This window comes from Armigeres subalbatus, chromosome 2 (genome assembly GCF_024139115.2).
Source record: "Armigeres subalbatus isolate Guangzhou_Male chromosome 2, GZ_Asu_2, whole genome shotgun sequence".
In the NCBI taxonomy this organism is placed as follows: domain Eukaryota; kingdom Metazoa; phylum Arthropoda; class Insecta; order Diptera; family Culicidae; genus Armigeres; species Armigeres subalbatus.
Window position 1 is genome coordinate 55821004 of NC_085140.1, and position 27650 is coordinate 55848653.

A 27650-nucleotide genomic window follows, 5' to 3' on the forward strand; every position below is an offset into this window, starting at 1 on the left:
TTTTTGTTTCATATACAAATGCATGAAACGTCGAGTCAGCACCAGATCTCCCAAACAGTCCCAAAAAATAATTCTTTTTTCGGGATAACACCACACCAGATCTCGACGTTTCATGCATTTTTGAGACATTTGGCATAAAAAAAAAATTCCAAAAATTTCCAAAAAGTCCCAATAAGTCATTTTTTTTTAGATTACATCAGATCCAGACGTTTCATACATTTCTAAGACATTTGGCATAAAAAAACATCGGATTTTTCCTGTACCCCCCCCCCTCCTTGGGAAATTTTCGTGTTTCAAAATAGCCAAACTTTGACCGCTTTGGTCAAACACTAAGCGAAGCTCAATTGAGCTGAAATTTTGCATAGGGACTTTTTTCGAGGAGATGAAACTTTTGAGCATTACCCGTTTTTGAAATACGAAAAGTCGATTTCCATTGGCACCCTAATCTACATTCATTCGAAGCGAGTTAATTTTGTTAGTATTAGATATGTAGTTCATATTGGTGCTAGCAACAGTGTATGAAATTAGCCTATTAGTATCACTGTTAGTCACCATTGCATTGGTATTGACTTATTGTACTTTCTTTCCTTTCTTTTTTCTGTTAGCATTATTTGAAGCCGACTTCATTGAGTTGTCAGAGTTATACCTTGTGTCCTGTATCAGTGCGTCAAAATGGTTTGAAGCATCTAAATTAGATGTATTGTCTACTGTCGTCTTATCCAAACAATCACTACCACTTGGTAGTAATGATAGCATTTCCGATACTCTTATCGAGTTTTCTGCTCAAAGCGATTAGATTAACCATTCTAGGCTCAATCCAGTCCGTTTCCGCTGAGGTTTGGAGGATTCGGAATATTTGTAGAACCTTGCAATACATTCGCATATCCAGGAGCTGGTCGTCGCATCTTCACGTTGACACTGCTGTGGTTACCAGTTATCTGTATCGCTTCAGCACATTTTGCACCACAGTGAACTTGTCTTCTGTACGAGCCTTTTTTTATTTTTTAGGTGACCAAAGTTGAATGTTCAGTCATGACAATGTAAAACGGGATAGTGCTAGTTAGTCGGATACGCAATTTCCTGACTCCGCTAGGTATTCCTAACAGCTGTGGTGGTGTGTCCCAAACCTCACTATTGATTGACAGAATATCATCATCCATCATCATTTGGGGCCCTCCTTAGCCGTGCGGTAAGATGCGCGGCTACAAAGCAAGACCATGCTGAGGGTGGCTGGGTTCGATTCCCGGTGCCGGTCTAGATAATTTTCGGCTTGGAAATTGTCTCGACTTCCCTGGGCATAAAAGTATCATCGTGCTAGCCTCATGATATACGAATGCAGAAATGGTAACTTGGCTTAGAAACCTCGCGGTTAATAACTGTGGAAGTGCTTAATGAACACTAAGCTGCGAGGCGGCAATGTCCCAGTGGGGGATGTAATGCCAATGAAGAAGAAGAAGATCATCATTCATTTGAGGCGGTAAATCGTGTACTCGAACAATCGTAGCTCAATCGTTCATTGGTAGTGGTACAGTGAACTTGACATTGTCAAAAGAAATCTCGTGTTTCCTTTCGAGACTTTCAACTACAGGCATATCTTGATAGTACGTACCCTCGATTGTACATACATTTTACCTCGATAGAATGTATACAAAAAATATATATTTTTTGGAAGCCTCCCTTCAAGAAGTTTAGAATAATTATTTCAAGAGGCTTGGAAGTCTTCTTTCTAGATGCTCGGAGACCTCCTTTCAGGAGACTCGGAAACCTTCATTCTACAGGCTCGGAAGAAACATTTCAAGAGGTTTAAAAACCCATTTTCAAGACGCTCGCAAGCCTTCTGTTAGCTCGGAAACCTACTTTCAAGAGGGTCCCTTTAAGAGGCTCGGAAGCCTCCCTTCACGAGACTTGGAAGCCTTCTTTTAAGAGGCTCGGAAGTCTCCTTTCAAGAGGCTCGTAAGCCTCCTATCAAGTGGCTCGGAAACTTCCTCTTGAGCGGCTCGGAAGCCTCCTTTCAAGAGGCTCGGAAGCCTCCTTTCAAGAGGCTGGGAAGCCTCCTTTCAAGAGGCTGGGAAGCCTCCTTTCTATAGGCTCGGAAGTCTCCTTTCTATAGGCTCGGAAGAATCCTTTCAAGAGGCTAGGAAGCCTGCTTTCAAGAGGCTCAGCCTGCTTTCAAGAGGCTCAGAAGCCTCCTTTCAAGTGGCTCAAGCCTCCTTTCAAGAGGCTCAGGCCTCCTTTCAAGAGGCTCAGAAGCCTCCTTTCAAGAGGCTCAAGCCTCCTTCAAGAGGCTCAGAAGCCTCCTTTCAAGAGGCTCAGGCCTCCTTTCAAGAGGCTCAGAAGCCTCCTTTCAAGAGGCTCAAGCCTCCTTTCAAGAGGCTCAAGCCTCCTTTCAAGAGGCTCGGAAGCCTCCTTTCAAGAGGCTCAGGAAGCCTCCTTTCAAGAGGCTCAGAAGCCTCCTTTCAAGAGGCTCAGAAGCCTCCTTTCAAGAGGCTCGAAGCCTCCTTTCAAGAGGCTCAGAAGCCTCCTTTCAAGAGGCTCAAGCCTCCTTTCAAAGGCCTCGAGAGCCTCCTTTCAAGAGGCTCAGAAGCCTTCTTTCAAGAGGCTAGGAAGCCTGCTTTCAAGGGGCTCGGGAGCGTCCTTTCTGGAGGCTCGATGGCCTGCTTTCAAGAGGCTCAGGAAGCCTCCTTCAAGTGGCTCAGAAGCCTCCTTTCAAGTGGCTCAGAAGCCTCCTTTCAAGAGGCTCAAGCCTCCTTTCAAGAGGCTCAGAGACTCTTCAAGAGGCTCAGAGCCTCCTTCAAGAGGCTCAGAAGCCTCCTTTCAAGAGGCTCCAGAAGCCTCCTTTCAAGAGGCTCAGAAGCCTCCTTCAAGAGGCTCAAGCCTCCTTTCAAGAGGCTCAGAAGCCTCCTTTCAAGAGGCTCAGGCCTCCTTTCAAGAGGCTCAGAGCCTCCTTTCAAGAGGCTCAGAAGCCTCCTTTCAAGAGGCTCAGCCTCCTTTCAAAAGGCTTAGAAGCCTCGTTTCAAGAGTCCGACTCTGAAGCCTCCTTTCAAGAGGCTCGGAAGCCTCCTTTCAAGAGGCTCAAGCCTCCTTCAAGAGGCTCAGAGCCTCCTTTCAAGAGGCTCAAGCCTCCTTTCAAGAGGCCTCAGAAGCCTCCTTTCAAAGGCTCGAAGCCTCCTTTCAAGAGGCTCGAAGCCTTCTTTCAAGTGGCTCAGGAGCCTGGAAGTATTCTTTCAAGAGGCTCTCAGTACTCCTTTCAAGAGGCTCAGAACCCTCCTTTAAATAGGCTTAGCATAACTTCCACCAGAAAATCATTCAGGAATTCCCATGTAAACTCCGCCTGGCCTTCCGGCCTTCTCTCTGAAATTACTCGAGAAATTCCACCAACATCTCTTCATCAATTTCTTCGAGGTTATCCAGAGATTCCCTTTGAATTTTTTCAGAAACTTACGTAGAAGCCATCAATAGGCATCTTCCTCTCACGCCCCGGAAATTCTTCCGAAAATTGCTCCAAGAACTGTACTGAAAAATTGTTCATAATTTTTTTCTTAGGGAATTGTCCCGGAAATTCCTTGAGAAATTCGTTTACTAATTCATCTGGCTATTTCTCCAGATATTCTTCCGAAAATTTCGTTAAAATTCTTTTGGAGCTACCTCTAAAAATTCCCTTTGAAATTCCTCTGGAAATAATTGAAGGAATTCCCCCGGAATAACATGCCGGAATTCACTTGTCATAAGACGAGTTTATACAATCCCATTGAATTCCACCACTTAATTGTATCTTGACAGATACGTATTTCGACCTCAACAGTAAGGCCGTCTTCAGTGTCTTGTACTTGACTCGACGAGTCGACGTATCTGTCAAGATACAATTAAGTGGTGGAATTCAATGGGATTGTATAAACTCGTCTTATGACAAGTGAAGAAATTCCACTAAAAAGCTCAAAATAATTTTCTTATCAAACCGGAATTCTCAAAATTTTTGCGGGTACTTACTCTTAAATTTCTACAAAAAATCATCCAAAAATCCCTTCATGATTTTCGAGGAATTTTCCAGGAATTAGCATCGATATCCTAAACAATATCCCCAGAAATTCTTCTAGAAACTCTCCCAAAATTTCTTTCAAATATTCCTCCATGAATTCTCCTTAAAATTTCGAAAAGACTCGAAAGAAGGTTGACAAATTGAGATGCAAATACATTACACCTTCAGTACACGTTCCCCACAGACTAGAGGGGCCAAATTAGAAAAATCATCCCGGGATCGTATTCTAAAAACTTATTGTTTTCGTTTTATGCAAAATATTGATATTTGCGATGTACAGTATTAGGAAGGTTTGGCAAAAAAGCAAGTCAATTGTTCGCAAAAAAAAACTTTCTTTATTATTGTATAGTCAGATTGGGGTGAATTTCGAATTATAAGTAAAAAGCGGAGTAGACAATTTGCCTTTAAACAAATTATGTCATCATGAAACAAATTACACTGGTTGATTCCATCAACAAGGTCTATTCACCGACTGTAACTTTAGCCGACCACTCAAAAAAAAAAATGATCGAACAAATCATGAACAAAAAAAACTTCAAACCCTCAATAAGTACTCACTTTGATCTGGCTGAATCGATAGCATCTGTCGATAGGTCCTCGTCGCTGTCGCCCTCCCGCAAGTGGGTGGTATTGTGTATCAAAATACGTACTTGTCGCTTATTATTGCCACTGGTGCTGCTGCTGCTGCCGCCGGCTTCACTAGGACTCGAGTACGCCTCCTTGTCATAATTACGCGCCAGTGGTGCTGGCGATTCATCACCGATGACAGGAACCCTGTAAAATGGAACGCACGATGGTCGATCACAATGACAATTGTTTGAAGTTGGTTTGAATTTTTTTTTCTTCATTGAGCGAGGAAATTGTACAAATTATACGGGGTCAGAATTTTTTATAAAAGCAGACGTTAACAAAAAACAAATGCGATGGAAATATTTAGTTCATGTAGAATAGATTCTTTTAATTGATCATAGCTGTTGATAATTATTGGAAGCGTTAACTAATTGAGCACTTAGGGCGTTATTTTTACCAACGAAACTTCTTTACAAAAAAAAATTGCCTTGTATCTTTTTATAAGTATTTTTACTTTATTATGAGGCATTCATTTGTCAGCGGTAGCAAAACAGTCGAACAAATAAAAAAAATAATGATAAAAACCATTCAAACTCACTGTTGTAACTGCTGCATCAGATCCTCCTGGGCTGCTGCCGCATGACCTCTTTCGGACACAACCACCACCGGATGATGTCCGTCCCCATCTCCATCGCCAGATCCATCATCCGTATCTCGTTTGTGCACCTTTTTCCTACGTCTTCTTCGATACCGTTCGTACTTGTGGACCCGCTCATTCACAAGGACATTCCTACCTTCGAGCGGCTTACGTTTGCCACTTGATGCTCCCACGACCATTGCCATGTTTGCCACGGGTTTGCCTCCCCGATCACTGGTCCTAAGCTCGTGGGGACTATCCGACGATGGAATGCTCCTCCGCATTCGATTCGCTCTCTGCGGTGGTGACGATTGCATGTGAAGAGTGTTGTTGTTGATACCGAGATGTAATGCCTGTTGTCTGGAAATTGGAAACTGTTAGTCAGGAAATTGTCTCTCTTGTTCTTCCCCGGAGTGAAGCCGCCCTTCCTAGTCGGATTATGCTGCACTAATCCGGCAATTCTTTTCGAAGAGAATAGAATTTTCTTTCTCTTATGACGGCAAAAACGGCACGAACGGCAACCTACCTCGTAAACGCCACCCGGTACAGTTTGGCTAGTTTTCCTTCCAGCTCCGGGTAATCCTTCTTGCCAAACAGCCCTCCGATGACCGTCATCAGCCAGAATCTCCTGTCGGTGGGGGTAACGTTATCAATCGTTTGGCCACTGTCCGGAGGACAATCGAAGATGCACAACTCATCTCCGGCCCCGTTCCCGTTGTTGCTCCGGTCGATGTACACCGTGGCCACAACGGTGGCCGTTTTGATGATTGCATCCTCACTGATTGGAAACCGGTCGAAGGGATTAACTGCCGAGGGCCCATCGCCCGAGCCGGTCCAGAAAAAGTCCCGGATGTCCTGTTCCGATGCGTGCAGGTAATTGCCTATTATGTAACCGTCTGGAAAAAGAAGCGAGAATGGAATCCAAAAGAAAGATATCGGATTAGTGCTCGATGGCTTTACCGTTTTTGGAATTAGAATCAAGTGGATTTTTTTTTCCCAAGAAGCAATGTTCGCTTCGCTAATCAATAAGATATTTTTTTTTCATTAATCAATTCTTTGCGGTCAGTTTAAAAACACATTTACTGTTTTTAAACCATCGAAAAACGCTTCAAATGCCAAAATTATATTTTTGCAATTCCTGATCATAATACCTGGTTTATAGTTCGTCTTTGAGTGATGAAACGGCCTACTTTTCCATACCAATGAAATGGGTGCTTTAATGAACATTATGCAACTCAAATGGGTTGCATAAAATCCATTATAGCACTCATTTGGGTGCTTTAATGAAAAACCATCATTAGAACAGTAGTTACATGACCACATTTTGCTCAATTAGCTTGGGTGAGTGTTCAAATAGTGTATTCTCCGTGTCACATAATAAATTAAATAATTTGATGGGCATGACATCGAATTCTTCAAAGGCAGGTTTTTCTATCGCTTCATGGTCTATTGAGCATACAATGTGGCACGATAATATGCAATATGTTTGTTTCCTGCAGCACCATGATATTTTGGCAAGATTGATCATCTAAATTGTACCATTTTGGTACGAATTTATCATATTGAAGCCTATTTTTCGTCATTGCAAAAAATAGCGTGTGCAACTCGTTGCAAAACTCGATTTTTTCAGCACTCGTTGTATTTATCCAACTCGGCAAGCCTCGTTGGATAAACGTACAACTCGTGCTGAAAAAATCATCTTTTTGCAACTAGTTGCACAAACTACTATTTCAACGCCAACTAAAAGTTCATATTTGTTTTAAAGATTACTAATCAAACTTAAAACTTCAAAATTTTCTCTCTTGCTACTCAAGAATAATCATAAAATAATATCTGTATTTAATACGAGTTTATCGAGACGGAATTAACAATTATACATATGAATATGCTACGCGATGAATAAAAAAACAAGTGTATTAGTAGTGAGAGTCTTGTAAAATTGACTTGAATTTAGAATCATTTCAAAACATTTACATTCAGAAAATTTTCAGCTAAATGACATTATTTGATTGACGACTATATAAATTGTGTCTATATAAAAAAATGCAGTTTGTTTTGTCACTTTTTTTCATGTCATTACAAAGCGATATCAAGAGAAAAGAGAATGATCTCCATGTGGGGCGAGCTTATTGTTGATGGCCATAAATAAAGATGATAAAGACCATGCCGTGACCCATTCTTGTTACCCATAAGGCTATTTATTCTGTAAATATTAATCTGTTTCATTCTAATGAAATATGCAATGTTTTAGAGGTTGTTGGTATATATAGTTCTTCAATAAAATAATTTATCGGGCTCAACCGGGATTTGAACCCGGGACCTCTCGCACCCAAAGCGAGAATCATACCCCTAGACCATTGAGCCGCTCACAATATGCAAAAGTAGTTTATATTTCAAAAATCAAAGCATAAAAACGATCACATCGAAATGTGTAACAGACCACAACATCGCTCCAGTCTGCATTGCGTAGTGCTACGAATGACCCAAAGCAAGACACACGAAAGTGAAAGTTACAGCAGCGTCAGCGCTGCCGCGTGCCCCCAAATAGACTGCAATTACTCAGAGAGGGTCTCACAGTTATGCATCGATTGGCTCAACAGCCGGTGTGTTTGCTAAAAGAAACCAACCACCACCGTTGGCTTGGACGATAAAGTAGATTTACAAGCTATTTTAAGTTCAGGTCCCCTCTCGAGCCTGAAACGACATATTGCCAGCGAACAACAAGCCGGGTCCGAAATTCGAAACTAACCATCCATGGTCGAATGAGAGACATAAGCTTAAGTTGGGCTTGTTCGCATGCTTTGCAGTAACGAACAGCTGTTGTGATATTTAGCTGGTTGCAAGCATGGATTTTATTGCGACAATTTAGCTGACCTTCGGACCTTCGAATGGGGCATGCAAAATTCATTCACTCATGCTTGGATTTGATGACTATGAATAAACATATAAGAAAGAGAAACAGATAGCATTTATTATAACATAGTCAATGCATGTAGTCATTATGACGAACAGTTCATATAAACCCAAATTTATGTTCCGTTTTCCATCTCAATGTACATATATTCATCTCATCGCAAAACAAAGAAATACAGCACCAATCTTGTCGCTTCTTTTTGCTAACACGCGGGCTCACTGGTGAAAAAAATCACAAAAATAATCAACAAACCAAATTCCTTTTCATTGCTTTGTTTTTGATGGGATGAAAATAGGAGCTATGGGATGAAGTGCCGAACCGTTCCCCTACACAATTCTAAAAAAATAGAACAAAATCCAATCAAAATCATTTCTTTTGCCATTAATATTGAAGAAACATAGATTCAAATTTTTATATTATTTTTATACTTGCTTATATTTGCGATTTCGTGACATAGCCCAAAATAGTTTCTTGAATCACGATTCTGTGTTTTAAATTTTAAATAAATTCACAAATCTTCGAGTCAATTACACGAAATCGAATGATGTAAAAGTTACAATTAGCTATAGCTATTGCTATTATATATATATATATATATATATATATATATATATATATATATATATATATATATATATATATATATACAAACCAAAGTTAGATTCAATTAAGCAATGCTCTAATCAAGAACAAACTATGCAAAAAATGTTACAAATAGGATCATTGTATTCCATTGAAAAAAAATCAATGTCCATCCGAACCACAAAGCCACAATTCGCAGTGGAACCCATTTTACCGATCAAACCGCGAAAATGAACGTGGAAATGAAAAACAAACTACAATCGGAACTACTGATTCATCAGAAATTCCCAAAGCTACTATCGCAATAAGTGATGGAAAACGTCGCACTTTTTTTCTGGCTGTGGTCGAATTAACTTCCGGCTGGGAGACAGCACAAAAAAAAGTTCTCCACAAAACTTGGGTACCGCATTTGAAATTAGTTGACCGCTCATCGCACTATGGGTCATAAACCCAAATTTTTCTTCGTTAGTGATTGAGTCTGGAAAAATGGGGAAAAATCTAGAGATATGTCAGCTCCTTAATTAATATATATTAAAACGCTCCAAAAATGGACAACACTGTTGCTAATGGTGTCTTCTAGTGTGTTTCAATGTTTTACTTATATGTATCAAGATAGATGAAAAATCCGGTAGTTGCTACATCACCGAATACAACAACAAGCTCTGGCAAAAATGAAAATACATACAAATTGTAAGTATTTTTCTTTCTTGTCACTTTCGTCATCATTCCATCAAAGGGTGCACTTTGATAGAAAGTAACTTTCAATAGAAAGGAACACTTTCACACTTTCTCTCTAATTTGAACAACTAAATCAACTCTAATAAATTTAAAGTTACGAGACGAGCCAGCCTCGGGCTGAAAGTCTCGATAATAAAGACAAAAAAAAAATTAACGTTTTACGGCGACGATATACGTACTTAGCCGTACGGATGAACGTCCACAATCACTTTTTCAATGAAAAAGTTACATTCCAAAATATGTAATTGATTATGTGGCGGTCTTCTGGAATCGATCACAAATTTTCTTCTTTCCTTTTTTGAACCAACATCATTTACAATGGAAAGGCCGAAATTCCGAATATATTTGGGAAAGTTCTGGAGATACCTCCCTTCCAAAAGCAGTGGTCACTCATTAATCGACTTCGAAACCCGTTATGCGACTTATCTAACTTCATAATTATGGAAAACAACTGCACTGATGGAAATATGGACCTTCTTGCCTTTCTCGTACAACAAAGTTGTACCGAAAGGCTATCATTTCACTCCGAAAACGAGCTTTTCATAGAAGCCTCGGAGACCCATAGTGTTATATACCAATCGACTCAGCTCGACGAGCTGAGCAAATGTCTGTCCGTGCGTATGTATGTGTGTGTATGTGTGTGCACAAAAGCTAAAAAAATCATTAGACAACTTTTCATATAGTAAATCTTAACCGATTTTCTCGCAACAAGTTTCATTCGTCAGAGGGCAAAGCCTAGTAGATCACTATTGTATTTTAAAGCGATCGACCGTTGCGTTTGAAAGTTATAAAGAAAATGGTACATCGAACCATATCAACGCCATATAAGGTTGGTGTCTTGGTTAAATGCGAGAAAGGCAGTATCACCACTCGGTGAATTAAGTTGGGTTTTTTAATGAACATTTTTTTGATACTCTCGATAAAACTCGTTTCTCTGGCGAACAAAAAAAATTGAAAAACAAGGCTTATTTTTGTTCCATCTCGCAACATGCCAAACTTCAAAATTTGTGCCTTTCTTGTATACTAAGTTCGGAAATGCTTTAAGACCGTTCCAAAACAAAACTTTTTATAGAAGGCTCGGAGACCCATAGTGTTATATACCAATCGACTCAGCTCGACGAATTGAGGTGATGTCTGTATGTGTGTGTATGTGTACAAAAAATGTGAGACAAACTTTTTTGTACTTAGCATTATCCAATTTTCTCGCAACAAGTTGCATTCGACGCAGATTGTGGCCTAGTTAGACCGATCGGACATTGCGTTCCAGAGTTATTAACAAAACATAGTCCCCCCTTGAAAAAAAAACTTAAGAATCGATTTTTTTTTGAAAGTTGCTGCATGCTCAATGCAGTGCTTATAAATGATAAATGATAAACATAATGAATTTTTTTTCTAATGTGCTATTTTGACTTAACTAATGTGTTTTTCTTATTTCATTTAATAACGCATGAGAAACCCGACCAGTTAGTCATAACAAAATTTTATCACAATTATATCAATATGTGTTACAAATAACATTTATTATTTATTTAATCAGACTAAGGCCGAAGTGGCCTGTGCGGTATATAAGAGTCTTCTCCATTCGGCTCGGTCCATGGCTACACGTCGCCAACCACGCAGTCTACGGAGGGTCCGCAAGTCATCTTCCACCTGATCGATCCACCTTGCCCGCTGCGCACCTCGCCTTCTTGTGCCCGTCGGATCGTTGTCGAGAACCATTTTCACCGGGTTACTGTCCGACATTCTGGCTATGTGCCCGGCCCATCGCAGTCGTCCGATTTTCGCGGTGTGAACGATGGATGGTTCTCCCAACAGCTGATGCAACTCGTGGTTCATTCGCCTCCTCCACGTACCGTCCGCCATCTGCACCCCCACCATAGATGGTACGCAGCACTTTCCTTTCGAAAACTCCAAGTGCGCGTTGGTCCTCCACGAGCATCGTCCAGGTCTCGTGTCCGTAGAGGACTACCGGTCTAATTAGCGTTTTGTAGATTGTCAGTTTGGTACGGCGGCGAACTCTATTCGATCTTGCGGAGTCCAAAGTACGTACGATTTCCAGCCACTATGCGTCTCCGAATTTCTCTGCTGGTGTCATTTTCGGCAGTCACCAGTGAGCCCAAGTACACAAATTCTTCTACCACCTCGATTTCGTCACCACCGATGCAAACTCGCGGTGGGTGGCTCACATTGTCTTCTCTTGAACCTCTTCCTATCATGTACTTCGTCTTCGACGTGTTGATGACTAGTCCGATCCGCTTAGCTTCCCTCTTCAGTCTGATGTAGGCTTCCTCCATCTTCTCAAAGTTACGTGCCGTAATATCTATGTCGTCGGCGAAACCAAATAGCTGGACGGACTTATTGAAAATTGTACCACTCGTGTTAATCCCTGCTCTTCGTATTACCCCTTCCAAAGCGATGTTGAATAGCAAACACGAAAGACCATCACCTTGCCGTAACCCTCTGCGGGTTTCGAAGGGACTCGAGAATGCCCCTGAAACTCGAACTACGCACATCACCCGATCCATCGTCGCTTTGATCAACCGTGTCAGTTTATCCGGAAAACCGTGTTCGTGCATTAGCTGCCATAGCTGGTCCCGATCGATTGTATCATATGCGGCTTTGAAGTCGATGAATAGATTCGCGGCATTTCTGCAGTACCTGGCGAATGGCGAACACCTGGTCTGTGGTGGAGCGTTCGCCCATAAAACCCGCCTGGTACTGCCCCACGAACTCCCTTGCAATTGGTGCTAGTCGACGGCATAAAATTTGGGAGAGTACCTTGTAGGCGGCGTTCAGCAATGTGATTGCGCGGTAGTTGCTACAATCCAGCTTCTCGCCCTTATTGTAGATGGGACACACGACACCTTCCATCCACTCCTGTGGCAAAACTTCCTCCTCCCAAATCTTGGTAATGACCCAGTGCAGCGCTCTAGCCAGTGCCTCACTACCGTGTTTAAATAGCTCTCCTGGTAGTTGGTCAACCCCAGGGGCTTTGTTGTTCTTCAGCCGGCCAATCTCCTCCTGGATTTCCTGGAGATCCGGAGCCGGTAAAATTATGTCCTGCGCGCGTTCTCCCAGGTCCATCACCATACCGCCATCTTCGTCTGCCACATCGCCATTCAGGTGTTCTTCGTAGTGCTGCCGCCACCTTTGGATCACCTCACGCTCGTTCGTAAGGGGTCATCCACAAATTACGTAAGGGTTTATTTGCCATTTTATGTACCCCCCTCCCTCCCTTGTAAGGCATCATATGATTTTCAAAGACCCCCCTCCCCTCCCTAACATCTTAGTAAGATTTCATTTTTTTTTTCCTTCAAATTATTCAAAGTTGCTTGTGAAATGTTCTTAAAGCAGTTCATGTTTTTATTGAAACTTTGAATACAAAAGAAAGTTGAATAAAAAAAATAATAAATCAATTTTGGCGCAAACGAATCAGCAGAACCATCAATTTATGTGCTTTTACGATTCAGCAAACATAAATGATTATCAGCTGCTGTGAACTCATTTGTTACCCAGGCTTCGACGGCTTGAACCTCAGCAAAATAATCGTCCATTGATTGTTGCGTTGAGTTGCGTTGTCGGTATCAACATCCTCTTCATCCATCCAGTCAACATCTTCAGCTCCTGTGTAATCGTCACGGATCACACACAGCAATTCTTTTCATCGGCGAGCTGCTACTCGCACGGGACGAACTTTACCAGATTGTTTGTTGCACGAAGATCCATGAACCGATTTAGTGTGTATTGTGTATACCAGCAGCTTTCATCGATGCCAAATACAAACCACAAGTCTTACAGGTTCTTTGCTTGATTTCATTACGAAGCGAAGGGCAGTACATGTCGTATGGTACATTAACCATGTCAGAATCAACAGGTATAGGTACACCCAATACACATCACCTGGTCTTGGTACCATGATACCCACACTAGATTGTCTCAATGGGCAAGGTGGTGGAAGGAACCTGTTCGGTAAAACATGGAGATAGCTACTTCGGAATGGCTTGCAGCATCCCGTATTTTCACATTTAACGATTTGCAAGGCATATTGAGATTCGCGTACATGGTCCTTGTACCACTCATGATCTGGCAAGCTAGGAGGATCACATGCTTTCCTTGGTTCTTTATATTCGGCTACAACTGGGAATCCATCAATGACCAATGCACTCCATAGTTGACCCAATGCTTCACCCGCTGCTGTGAAGTTTTCTTTTCGAGTTCTCCATCTATGGTTTTACCTCTTTCATCAAGATGGGATCCATATGAATCTGCAGTCAGGATCACTCCAGCTAGTTGGGAGCTGAGGGGCGCCATTTTCCGCTCTACGCGATTGAACGCGCTTCTTCCAGGCGTATTGGTCATCACAAGCAATGCATCAAGGTCATACCGAAGAAAGTGTTGCAGAGATAACATGACTGGTCTTACAAATCCATCTTCAATTTTCATGAAACTTTGAAAAGCTTCAACATCCATCAAAGTATCTAAATCATCCGAATGCGTTGCGGCATTGGAAGCAGCATGCTTGAGGCTTCTAATAGCAATATACGTTGGCCCTGAATAAGTCATGGCTTCTGGATGGCTCCACCCCACTACCCCGAATGACAGTACCCCGAACGCCATTACCCCGAAGGCCACTACCCCGAATGGGACAGTACTCCGAAAACCATCACCCCGAATGGGATACTACCCCGAAATCTATTACCCCGAAAGACAATTACCCCGAAAACGTTTCGAATATGTAGTATTCTATTATTATGTTTAACACCAACAGATATCAATGAATCGCAAAATGACAATCTTTAAAAAAAATTAAAAATATATAGATACTTAGATAAATGCATTACATATTCTGTTTAACCAACAGTTTTGATTTTTCTTCTAATTAGCTGTAACTGTCATTCCTGTCATTATGATCTTGAAAAGTACTAATTCTACGAAATGAGATGAGGAGTAAAGGAGCCTTTCAATAGAATGCGTTTTTCCGGTATAAGGCGAACAGAGGAGATGATGCCTTCTTTAAATGAGGCACATAGATGAAATAATACATTCTTTAAACAAACGGGTTTGCCCGGTATAAGGCAGTCAGCGGAGATTATGCCTTTTTTAAATGGACGCGTTTGCTCGGTATAATGCACATAGAGGAAATAATGCATTCTTAAAATGAACGCGTTTGCCCGATATAAGGCAGACAGATGAGAATATACCTTCTTTATGAACGTGGTTATACCGAGATAAGGGACACAGAGGAAATAATGCTTTTTAAAGTAACGCGCCTGCCCGTTAGATACCGAACAGAGACGACGCCTTGTTAAAGTCAACACAACTTACCGAAGACAAACAAAACTCCCCCACCCCTCTCTCTCTCTTCTTTTACTTCTCTTCTTTTCTCTCTCTTTTACTCACTCACTCATTCTTACTTACCCACTCACTCTTACTCACTCACTCACTCTTGCTTGCTGGCTTACTCTTACGCTCATTCATACCACTCCACTCAATTTCAATCATGCACTCACTTTTCTCACTTACTCACTCGCTACCTCTTACTCACTCACTCACTCCTACTCACTCACTCACTTTTATTCGCTTACTCACTCTCACTCACTCACTTTTATTCACTCCATACATTCTCTATTACTCATTCACTTACTCTTACTCACTCATTAAATTTTACTCACTCACTCTTACTCGCTCACTCTTACTCGCTCACTCACCCACTCGTCGATTCTGAGATTTAGACCACGCTTCATACAGAATGCGTTGCTCGACCAAGGAACAACTTCAACCTTGTTGCCCTTGCAGTCATGCTGACGTGGACCGCAATGGATAAATCAAAAAGCAAAACCTGCCGTTATGAAACGAACAGATCGAGCCACCATAGACATGTTCTGTCCAAACAACACGAATAGAAATATGTGTATACAGTGCCGCCGTTGTTTTGATGCGGTGAGTGCAAAATGAGATACCTTGATTGATCCATTGCCTCCAACTCTCTGCATTGTGCATGAGAACGTGCTGCATAATCTTCCCCTACCTTTCAGGACTCTTGCAGGGTGCCATACGAAGTGGAACGGGATATTACAGAGTGAGAATACTTAGTTCTATACTGCATTGAAACAGTTGCAGTTCCAATTATTGCTCATTAATATGAATTATGCTCGGAATTATGAATAAACTTTTATTGAGTAACATTTTTTTTTCATTGAAATGAAGTATAAACTTGAAATAATTATTAATTCCGGGTACTGGCTCATTCGGGGTAGTGTCCCATTAGGGGTAATGGCATTCGGGGTAGTGACTCATTCGGGGTTGTGGCGTTCGGGGTACTGGCCTTCGGGGTAAAATTATGGGTAATGGAATTATGGGTAGTGCCGTAGAGTCCTTCTGGATAGCCTTGTCCATGTGGTTTAATTACAATCGCACTGTAGACGGAAGGTGTAAGTTTGTGTTTTGGGGCTACTACCCAGTCATGGTACTCAAGGTGCATAAGTAGAGGTGACTGTTTGTGTGCCGCTGTGAGTCCAATCGGGACTTCAGCTTTGTCGTCCTGACTGATAAAGATAACCTGATCGCCACCCAGCAGTGAGGCAATGGATTCAATATTTCGAATTGTTGAGACGCAGAACGTACTAGGGGCCACGTGGTCATATTTTTGAAGATTTTCAACCCCCTCCCCATGTGGTTTATCGTGGTCATTTGGCAGACCCCCCTCCCCCCCTTATGACCACGTGGTTTTTTTTCAAGGTTTTGGTTTTCGGAAAACATCCAGAATTTGGGACAGAATCGGATGAGCGGTGTGGAGCAAAATCAATTTTTTGAATTTAAATTTTATATAGGGGTAATGACGGGTTTGGCAGGTTTTGTTCTATTATTGTCAGGAGGGTTTTTTATGACTGATTATGCTCAAATTTGGCTCAAACATTCTTTGCAAATCAAAGAATATTGTGGCCAAATTTCGTTCGACGAAAAAACTCCTGCCAATAATAGAGCAAAACCTGCCAAAGCCGTCTGTTCCCCTAATTTAAATTTTTATATATATTCTAATCTTACGTAAGATTTTAACAAATCCCCCCTCGCTCCATCGTAAGCAAATGTAAAAAAACTTGGAACCCCCTCCCCTATTCCCTTACATAATTTGTGGATGACCCTAAGAAGGTTCCCGTTTATGTCCTTACACATATCAGGCTGTGGCACGTGGCCCTTACGTGAACGGTTTAACTTCTCATAGAACTTTCGTGTGTTATTAGCGCGGTACAGTTGCTCCGTCTCTTCACGGTCTCGATCTTCCTGCTGGCGCTTTTTCCTCCGGAAAATCGAGTTTTGTCTGTTTATATCGTGCCTCGTTCGCCCTCGTGCGGTGTTGCAGCAATCTCGCCCATGCTGCATTCTTCTCTTCCACTAACTGCTCACATTCGCCGTCATACCAGTCGTTTCTCTGATCCGGGGGCACCGTGCCAAGTGCAGCGGTTGCGGTGCTACCAATGGCGGATCGAATATCTCTCCAGCCATCTTCAAGAGACGCTGCGCCTAGCTGCCCTTCCGTTGGAAGTGCCACTTCCAGCTGCTGCGCGTATTCTTGGGCTATAGCCTACCATCTTGTTACAAATAACAAAACTTGCAATAATTTTGTTATAAATTCTCTGTCAAAGATGGATGAAAGAAAATTTCATGATCGTCATAACATGATTATAACATAATGTGTTATGTTTATTTTTACCGAAATATAATTGCCTACATTTTTGGTAGATAGGAATTGGAAAAAAAAACGAAGGTACCACCTTCAGTAAAACTTGAACCTACATTCAAAATTTAACCAGCTGGACAAAGTTAATTGCCTACATTATGGATAAACATAATCTTTTCAAGAACATAATTGGTTATAGTATAAGCTATTTTCACCACTTTTTATGTAACACATTGAGTTATATTTTCGTACAATTGATAACATATTTAGTAATATTTTTGTTAAAACTAGTAGATATTTTATTACATTTTTTGATATTTTAAATACTAATGGTACATGTTTTATAACAACCGCTGTTATGAAAAACTGTTGTAACAAAATAACAAGTTCTGTTACTATCTACTGGTCGGGAAGGCATCACCATCGCTAGGTGGATTAATTTGGTTTCTTTAGTTGAGTTTTGAGCATTCGAGAGTTTTATAGAATAGTTTTATAGAATAATAGAATTGGAAGGTTCGTCTATGGAACCTATAGTGTCTATAGTCTGTATACACTATCGATAGGTTGCATACCGTGAGAGACGTTTTTCGGTACCTGTTACGATTCGGGGGTCTACAACCCATGATACATTTCTTTCAATAAGCCCCAATTGCGGGGGGCACCGGTTCTGATTATGCATTTTAACTAGTTTTACACAGCTATGCGAAAAAAATATACTCCCCAACATGAAATCAGCGAGAGCAAAGCGTTTTATCAAACCCCATCGGGGGCCGCCTATCCGAATCAGTTTTTTTTCAACTTGTATACAAGTGCGATAGTTTTGTTTTCATGGCTTGTTATGATTCGAAGAGGTTTTTGCCTCTCTTTTATCGTTGTTCGTTATCTATTGAGAGCGATTTCTGCAAACCCTGGTTGGGATAGATTGAAAGCTGAAAAATGTTGGTTGAGGACTTGTACAAAATCAATTGAGTTCATTTTTTTAAATGGTGCAGCATTTGAATGTATTAAATAATTGCAATAAAGTAGTTATGCGTAGAGGTGTGCGCCAAGCCATCGTCGCCGGTAGTTTTTAGCATCACGCCGATGCCGACACCTATGCACCGTGTCACGCCGTTAATCTATGATTTAACCACGCCGATTCAAATTTGCAGAAGTCCGTAGAATTTCCAAATTGATATCCCCAAAACATTCAGTTGAAACTTCGGAGAATTTATCGAAAATGTAATTCCTTGCAAATTCCATTTCCCGTTGAAATTTGAAAATCTTTCCGCAAAAATTAATTCCGAAAAATTTTCCGTTGAAATCCACAAATTTAGATGAATTCTGCGGAAAATGTAAGTAAATTCCGAAGAATTTCCCACGAAAAAAAAATGGAATCACTTCTTGTGAAAGCTTCAAATAATTTCTAGTGAAATTTGCAAAGAATTTTTCGCAGACATTTCCTACGACATTCCATTGCAATCTAAAGAACTTCTCGATGAAATCAAACTCTTGAATGGAGAAGGGCCGTTTGGCCGAAAGTCATTTGGCTGAAGGCCACAAGGTCGAAAGTTGTTTGGTTGAATATGTGATTTGACCGAACAACCCGTTATGCCGAAAGTCATTTGGCGAAATTTCATTTGACTGAAATGGACATACGGCCGAAAGTGTTTTTGGTCTAAACTGAACATTCTGCCGAAAAAATCATTTGTCCGAATAGGTCAAACGGGTGGACATTTTTGGCCATATGACCTATTTGGCAATGTCATTTTCGGCCATATGTCGCTATCAGATAAATGGCATTTTCGGCGAAACTATTTTCGACCTAATAACCGTTACGGTCGATCAGCGGAATTTGACAATCTATATGACAATCTACCAAGTGGCATTCGAACAAATGGCCTTCGTCGAATGACTTACAGTCAAACCTCGAAAAAAGCCATATGGCTGAAAGTTGTTCAGCCGAATATGTCATTTGACAGAACAAACCATTAGACCGAAACTATTCTGTCATTTGGCCGAAATGAACAACTGGTCATTTGACTTAAAATGCCGTTTGGCAGAAAGGGCCATTTGACTGACATGGACATACTAACATAGAAACGTCGATCGGTCGAACTGCTCCTTGGGCCGAAAAAAGTCGTTTCATAGAAAGAACCACTGTCGTAACTGATTAGGAAAGACCATTCGACTGAGAATGTTGTTCTGGAGCCCTCGCTGTATACGTCCGTCACGTGCCACCGTCAGTTTTAGGAAGAGGTAGAGTCATGGCTTGCTATGCGCTGATCGACAACCGTCGATGAATCGTGCATAATGCAATCATTGAACGGATGAATGAATCCATCTTAATTCATCTGCTTACATACTAAGGGGTATAGGGTAAACTGGGGTAATATGCACCCCCGGGGCAAAACGACCTTTTGGCTTTTTTAGCGGTATTCCAGAAATATTTTCAAGAATGTTTACTAGTAAGTTGGTAGTTCAAGCTCCGAACTACATGCTCTGTAGCAAATACTATCGAAAAACTGCCGAAAATGTACTCAAAAATGCCAAAGGATCGTTTTGCCCCGGGGGTGCATATTACCCCAGTTTCCGCTACCTTCAAATACACGTTAAGGCAAACTGTTAAGGCAAACTGCTTTTTCGGCCAAATTACCGGTTCGGCCTTATGTCGCTTTTGGCCATATGTCATTTTTGGTCAATCCGTTTTCGAGCATTTCGGCCTAACGTTCAATTTGCCGAATAACTTTCGGGCATAAACAATTTCCCGTAATTCCTAAAAATTTACCATCGGAATAAAAAAAAATCCGTTTGAATTCCAGAAAATCTCCTGTGGAACTTCCAAAAAAATATTCCTTGTAATTCTGAACAACTTCTCATTGAATACAAAGAATTTCTTATACATTCTTAACTGTTTTCCGCGAAAATTCCAAATATTTCCTGTGAATTGGCTCATGCGCATGTATTGCGCTTTATTCCGGTTGAGATAAGTACGATCTACCATATTTTGCGGTAGCTATCGGGAAAGTAGGTACAGACTGTTGCGCGTCCGTTCTGTCGTCCAAAACGCGGTTGTCCTCAGTTTTCATATGCCACCGGGCGTGCGTGGTTTAGCATTTTTCTCGTGGCGAGACAGCGAATTAGTGTTATTTTCCATCCCATAGATCGCATCACTTACATCATCTAGTGAATCCAGCTAGAAGGCGTTTTGTCTCGTGAGTTTTCCGGCAACCAAATAGTACCACTTTTTTGAAATGGTCAGATTATCAATATGACTGAGATTTTCTACAATTTTAAAATGTCATCAGCCAGCTATATTGTTTAACTGTGGCATGAGGTAAAAATGAAATGAAAATCGTTACAGCTAAGACATTGAAGCAGTCTTTGCTTAGCTAGTCGTTTTCTTCATTGGGCCCAAAGCTGCTAATTTTTCTGTGATTTGAAGATCATCATAAATTCCCCTTATGAAGACAGCTACATGTGCCTTGTTTTTACATTAAGTATTTTTATCGATTGCGACCAGGTAGAATCAGTAGCAGGTGGCTTTTTCACGTAACGTAGCTTTCAAATCTTCTGTGAAAATTTTAACTCTTCACCTTCACGAGAAACTAATTTTACTGAAGGAGCACACGATATCACCAACAGCCGATATGCGTTCCCTAACAAGTTCTCCGCCCTGGAAAAATTTCATCCATATTGTCAAGATCCGTGACGCCGCATTATTTGACTCCGCCCACTTGACTTGCCCAGATTTATTTATAAATAATAAGAAGGAGCTTCTCAAACCAGATAGAAAATCTTTCGGGCCGGCTATGAAGTTTGTTTTCTTATACGCTGCGGGCCCCAATGCATGGAGACAAGGGCCGCAACCGGCCCGCGGGCCATACGTTGGGCATCCCTGACTCAGGTCCTTCCGTTTCAGATCATTGTCATGAACCAAACTTTTCAGAACTCCAGATATTTCTTACACAACCGGCAACTCGACAGAAAATAGGAATTATTAACCCAAATCTTCATAAAGCCTGTTTGCTGGCTTCCTGGTGGATTGAAAGACGAGTTGCTTTTTCAACTCAAACTATATTTTTCTTCTTCTTAAATGAATCAAAATTCTTGAAGGTCACTTCTTATAAAACTGGCGATTTCGTCGATGAGAGCTGGCTGGGCGTAGTTTTGTTGTGGACTGAACTGTCGATTCCTTGCGTGTATGCAAGGTGTATGGGGAAAGGATTGGCACAAGTTAACTATTTGGAAGCCGATTCTCACGCGGTTCCTCGAGGTTAGTGGACTGGGAAGAAGGATATCAAAAGAAAGAAGAAAGTATTGGCGCGAATACCTTCATTCTTATAGCTCAGTAAACCTTCTAGACTGCCCAAGTCCTCTTTTTCTTTTGATTATTCGGATCTATTGCCAATTTTTTAGACCCTTTCTCATTTCATAGATTCTCCAGACTTTACAGATTCATCATGGAATGCGGGACATTTTCCGGGACAAGTAGACTGAATTCGGGACTGTCCCGCATATTCCGGGACGTCTGGTCACTGTAGCATAGGTGTAATTAATGCTTCTTTCTATCTTGAGAAGAAAGAATTCCACAAGCAAGCATGTGGGCACAATTTTTGATGAGCTTGTGCAATCCATGTCCCTTAGATCCATCAACTTCTTGTAGTTTTCTGCATACGTCGCGTTGCTCGCGTACTCCAAAAACATTCAACGAGTGGTTCATTTGTTATACGGAAAAAAGTTCGAATTTTATTGATTTTCTGTTTCATGTTCAATGGAACGTATTGTCCTAATTTCCAAGGCGGCAATATCCCAGTGATGGTATACTAGCGATGAAGAGAGGAAGAAGTTATAATTCTCTATACTTAATGCGGAGGACGTTGTTCTGCAAAGGAGTCGTGATTGCCGTTTTGCCCATGCAATACCATATAAATCGTAATTTGATAATTTCACGTTTTCCCCAATTTTACTCGTGATTTGTATATGAGAAAATTATCTATAAACATTGCAGAGCCGTTCTGAAGTTAAGAACAGATACGTACACAAACCAATTATTGTTTCATCAATTTACATTATGACCCACAGTGCACTGTTCACCACTGACGACAACGGTGGCGACCGTGGCAAGTGAGAATCATTCGACTCATTAATACATTAATCCACGCAACCCTTCCGTTGTCCCCCGTGTCCGACCAGTAAACGAGGGGAACACCACTATCCAAACTCGATACAAATATGCATGCAGTCTGCGGACTTTGAATAACAACACAGCAAACGAAAAAAATCCAACAGATGCTAAAGGGGAGTTCGTAGTTAGCTTGGAGTTAATTCGAATTTCGACCGGCCGCGTACGAACCCGGTTTTCCCCTACAAATATGTTTCTGATGTTGCCGATGCTGCTGCTGCATTTCAATATTCTGGGTCTAACTCTGCCGGGATGAATTGGAGCATACATTCGCGGTTATCCAGAATTGCACCTGAAAAATTGTGGTAGGCAGAAGCATTTGTTGATGCAGTGTTGGTATGCGCAGCAGTATGTAGTTAGCGCGGAGAATAAAATTCAATTCAAAACAGCCACGCCACGCTCGCTGTCGCGATGACGCCAGGGACGTTGGACTCCATAGCGGGGGAAGACAGCGCGCGGTCGGTGCTCGTTCAGTTAGTTTCAGTTCGGATGCGGTGAAGCATAATTACTAGCGAGTGCATGGCGTGTGCCACCACAACATCGCCGCCTGTTCATGTGACTGGGTTGGGAACGGGAAGATACCAAGCTACACGCGAAACAGGCTACACTATCAACTTGAGTCCGTTTGTTTCAACTGCATTCGATTAGCTTGTCATGCACGTGGGGGACATGAAGTGTGAATGAATCTCCGCTGCTTTGAATGAATGCCAATGGCATTAGTATCGGTGCGGTATGAATGGGTTGAGGCTTAGATATATATTGTAACGTCAATTTGAATTTGTTCAACATTGCGATCTGCATACTTGTTACTTGACGGGGTCAAATGCACGAAGAGGATTGGACGTTGTTTATTTTGACTTTACTGTGCGTTTTGCAAACAGTTCCGAAATTCATCACTCTTCGAACTGAACGAACGCTTGAAAAAAGATAAACTTTGTGAGAGATGCTGTTCATCATCACAATATTAGGTTTTAAAAGTAAAAACTTTACTTTCCATAAGGCAAGTTAGTACCTTCTCATTCAATTCCACCACTTTGTAAGAGCCACTGTGAAGGCGATCATATGTCGTCAAGCTAAGTGAAAAGCTCCGGTTGGTGGAACTGCGTTTAGTTTGAAAGATGACAAGTAGACTGGCCCAGAGGCAGTACTCCCTCGAGGATTTCATCTTCGGTTGAGAAAATCATTCTCTGATAATTTTAGCTTAATCGGTTATTGCATAAGCTGGCGTATTTGATTTGAAATTTATATGGTCGGGGTTCAGCCAAAATTACCCATTTTCTTGTACAACATACGTGCAGCAGATCCAATGGATCACAAATCGTATCGGATGTCCTTCTACCCTCTAACTGAGGATATCCAACAACAAATGGACGAATGATTTTATATGAATTACTTTCGGTTTTCGTTCTACGAACAAAATATTTCAAGTCAGTCAAAAAGGCGCTCTAGAACAAAAGAGTTGCTGAAACCCCAAATAAACTTCAAATCAAATGCGCCAGCTCATGCAACAACGGATTAAGCTTTTTGGAGATTGATTTTCTCAACCAAAGGCAAAATCCAGCAAACTTTTACCGGGATCTCAGCAATTTGTCCAACTTTTACCGACATTCGCACAACTGAGCCCCAGCAAACAAGTTTTTCGCTGAGATATCTGCCAAAGTTTCTGAAAATCAGCAAATAATTTGCCGAAACGCAGCTAATAAACCTAATTTTTGACGGTATATCCGTTTTATATTTTACTGGGCACACTGCTGTGCTGATTTAGCCGGGCTGCAGAAATAAAAACTGAGTGTGTGGAGGGTGCCCTTAGAACTCGACAAATTATTTTTCTATCCAGGCTGCCCAAGTATCATTTTAAGTTTTATCACGCTATTGAAGTCCATAATTTACTCTTCAAGAGTGTTATAAAACCAGCATAAAACAAAAATGTTACTAAGCTGGACCAGTCCAATGACAAGTAATCGAAGCGAGGAGACCGAATGGTTCGGTGATAGGCTTGGTGAAAAAATTATGCAAAACTTTCGTGAAAACTACACACGTTCAAAGTCTAGAGCGTGCTGAATCGCAATGGACGGTGGAGAAATCGTTGTCTCGTCATGGATATCAAGACTTTTGTAAAAACAAATCTTAAAAACAAGTTCATTATAACATTCTGTACAACATTTCCGTAAGAGAAAGGTAAACATACTAAAATACTGAACTTTTAAGAATTCGTGAGAAAGCTGATGAGTGTTACAGGTTTGTCAGTTAGATAATCGGCTGTCCGAATTTAATCAATTGTCACTGCTTTTCAATTTTATATGGAAATACATAGAACAGTAATAAGCTTGAAATCAAGTGGCTCAATGGTCTAGGGGTATGATTCTCGCTTTGGGTGCGAGAGGTCCCGGGTTCAAATCCCGGTTGAGCCCACACTTTTATGAGAATTTCAAGACAAAATTTTCAAAACGACTCATCTGATTTGTAAACAAAGATTCAAACGACGATTTGACAAATCTGATAGCTCTCCCGCAAATAACACCATCAATAGGTAGGTGAAGGATTCCGCTACCTATTGATGGTGTTGAACTTTGCGTGAGATTCGCCAAATCGTCGATTGAATCTTTGTTTACAAAAGCAGGTAAGTCGTTTTGAAAATTTTGTCTTGATTTGTTCTCATGTTATTTTCTCCACGCATGAAGAATCAATGATAAAATTTTGGGTGTGATATGGACAATCATAACATCTTGTCGTTAAATGTCAGTGACAGAATCGATGTATTATTTTTAAGATAAGATGAATTTGATACAGTGAAACAATTCTTGAACATAAAACTGTCCAGTGAAATGCATAGCATAACAGTACTTGAAGGGCTACAGCTCTTCGATGAACCTACGCCGAATGGAGTATCCTTCTCCACTGGACTCGATCCTGGGCCAATCGCTTCCAGTCGCCCTGAACATTGAGCGCCCTCAGGTACTCTTCAAGTGCAAAAAGCCATCGTGTACGCGGCCTTCCACGAAGCCTGCGACCTCTTCCGGATTCTCTACTAAATATTAACTTCGCTTGACGTTCTTCCGGCATGCGAAAAACGTGACCAGCCCACCGTAATCTGCCGTGTTGAATAAGCTTTATAATATCCAGTCCTTTATACTTCTTCTTCTTCTTATTGGCATTCCACAGTTATTAACTGCGAGGTTTCTAAGCCAGGTTACCATTTTTGTATTCGAATACCATGAGGCTAACACGATGATACTTTTATGCCCAGGGAAGTCGAGACAATTTCCAATCCGAAAATTGCCTAGACCTGCACCGGGAATCGGATCCAGCCACCCTCAGCATGGTTTTGCTTTGCAGCCGCGCGTCTTACCGCACGGCTAAGGAGGGCCCAAGCCCTTTATACACCTGGTACAATTCGTGATTCATGCGACGCCGCCAGATACCGTTCTCCTGTTTACCGCCGAGTATTGTCCGCAGCACCTTACGCTTAAACACTCCGAAAGCTCTCCGATCAGCATCCTTTAACGTCCATGTTTCATGGCCGTATAAAACCACCGAAAGAATCACAGTAGTATACTGCGCGAGTTTTGTTTTCGTTTGCAGAATACGGGACTTAAGCTGGTTACGAAGTCCGTAATAAGCCCTTTTCACCTCGCGGGTAACATCATTATCGCACGTCACTTATGTTCTAAGATACAAAAATTCTTCTACCACTAATGAACCCACGTTGATTGCCAGCGACCGTGTACTTCGTTTTGCTGGTATTGATCGTGAGTAAAATCGTCGCTGTCTCCCCCTTTTAAAAGCATAAAAGCCTCTTCCACGGCACGGTGATCAATCCCGATAATATCGATATCGTCCGCAAATCTAAGGAGCATATGCGATCTCGTGATAATGGTACCGCTTCTTTGCACACCAGCTCTCCTAATCGCTCCCTCGAGCGCTATATTGAACAGTAGATTCGAGAGTGCATCACCCTGCTTTAATCCATCTAAGGTAACAAATGACGTCGATATTTCATCCGCAGCCCTTACACTTGAATTCGATCCGTCCAACGTTATACGAATCAGCCATATCAGTTTTGCCGGAAAACCATATTCTAGGATAATTTGCCATATTTCGTTCCGTTTCACTAAATCGTACGCCGCCTTGAAATCAATAAACAGATGATGTGTCTGCAATTTGTACTCCCGGAATTTATCAAGCATTTGTCTCAGGGTAAACATTTGATCCGTCGTTGATCGGCCCTCACGGAAACCTGCTTGGTATTCGCCGACGAAGGACTCTTCAAGCGGTCTCAATCTGTTGAACAGAACACGGGACATAATTTTGTACGCCGAATTAAGGAGGGCTATTCCTCGGTAATTGGCGCACTCCAGTCTGTGCCCTTTCTTAAAGAGAGGGCAAATGAGGCCGTCCAACCAGCTAGCAGGCATTTCCTCGTCTTCCCATATTTTCGACATAATATGATGCAGAACTTCATAAAGCTGCTCACTGCCATGTTTGAGAAGTTCAGCCGGGAGCTGGTCCTTTCCCGCAGCCTTATTGTTTTTCAGCTCTTTAATAGCTTTTCTAACCTCATCTAGTGCAGGCGACTCCACAGCTTGTCCATCGTCGCTAATATTTATTCTGTTCACCGATGCACCGTCACTTCCACTATTCAACAACGTCTCGAAGTGTTGCTTCCACCTGGCAGCCACTTTGGTTTTATCTGTCAGCAAATTCCCTTCTTGGTCCTTGCACATGACGGGAGACGGCGCTGTCTTTCTCCGCACGCCATTGACAGTCTCATAAAACCTCCGCATATCATAATGGTGAATTTTTTCATACTCTTTCTTTTTCCTGCGGTGAGTTCGTTTTTCGGCTGCTCTTGCTTCCTTGTACCGATCTCTATTCGATCGGGTACCCGACACCAACATCCGGCTTCTGGCAACGTTCTTCTCGTCTGTCACTCTCTGACACTCCACATCGAACCAACCCGTCCTGGGTCGCCTCTGTGCAGTGCCTACCACTTCTCGTGCTGTTGTGCTCACCGCTCCATGGATCGACTCCCATAGATCGTTGATGTTGTCACGTTGATTGCACTTATCCGTTCGTCAAGCTTCTGGCGGTACTCGGCCGATACTCCTTCCGCCGACAATCGCCAGATATTGTAACGCAACGTTCCCTGTGATCTTTCGTTCGATACAGTTGACAACCGTGATCGAATTTTACTGACAACGAGGTAGTGATCAGAGTCAATGTTCGGACCTCTGGATGTCCGCACATCGATAACATCCGAGAAATGGTGCCTATCCACCAGAACATGGTCTATCTGGTTGCAAGTTTCACCATTTGGGTGTCTCCAGATGT

The 27650-nt window shown here is 41.7% G+C and overlaps 1 protein-coding gene and 2 non-coding genes across 11 annotated transcripts in view; 1 reads left to right on the forward strand and 2 right to left on the reverse strand.

Annotated features, from left to right (window-relative positions):
- LOC134208673 (uncharacterized) overlaps window positions 1–27650 on the reverse strand; it is a 111462-nt gene that overhangs the window by 33287 nt on the left and 50525 nt on the right. For all 9 annotated transcript variants that reach the window (XM_062684461.1, XM_062684462.1, XM_062684459.1 and 6 more), the window contains exons 3-5: window positions 5770–6139; window positions 5205–5603; window positions 4595–4810 (exon numbers count right to left, since the gene is read on the reverse strand). In XM_062684461.1, coding sequence (XP_062540445.1) covers window positions 4595–4810; window positions 5205–5603; window positions 5770–6139 — 985 coding nt within the window. The remainder of the gene's footprint in view (window positions 1–4594; window positions 4811–5204; window positions 5604–5769; window positions 6140–27650) is intronic.
- Window positions 7536–7607, reverse strand: Trnap-ugg (transfer RNA proline (anticodon UGG)). Its single transcript has one exon. It is a non-coding gene; the product is annotated as a tRNA-Pro (tRNA).
- Window positions 24659–24730, forward strand: Trnap-ugg (transfer RNA proline (anticodon UGG)). Its single transcript has one exon. It is a non-coding gene; the product is annotated as a tRNA-Pro (tRNA).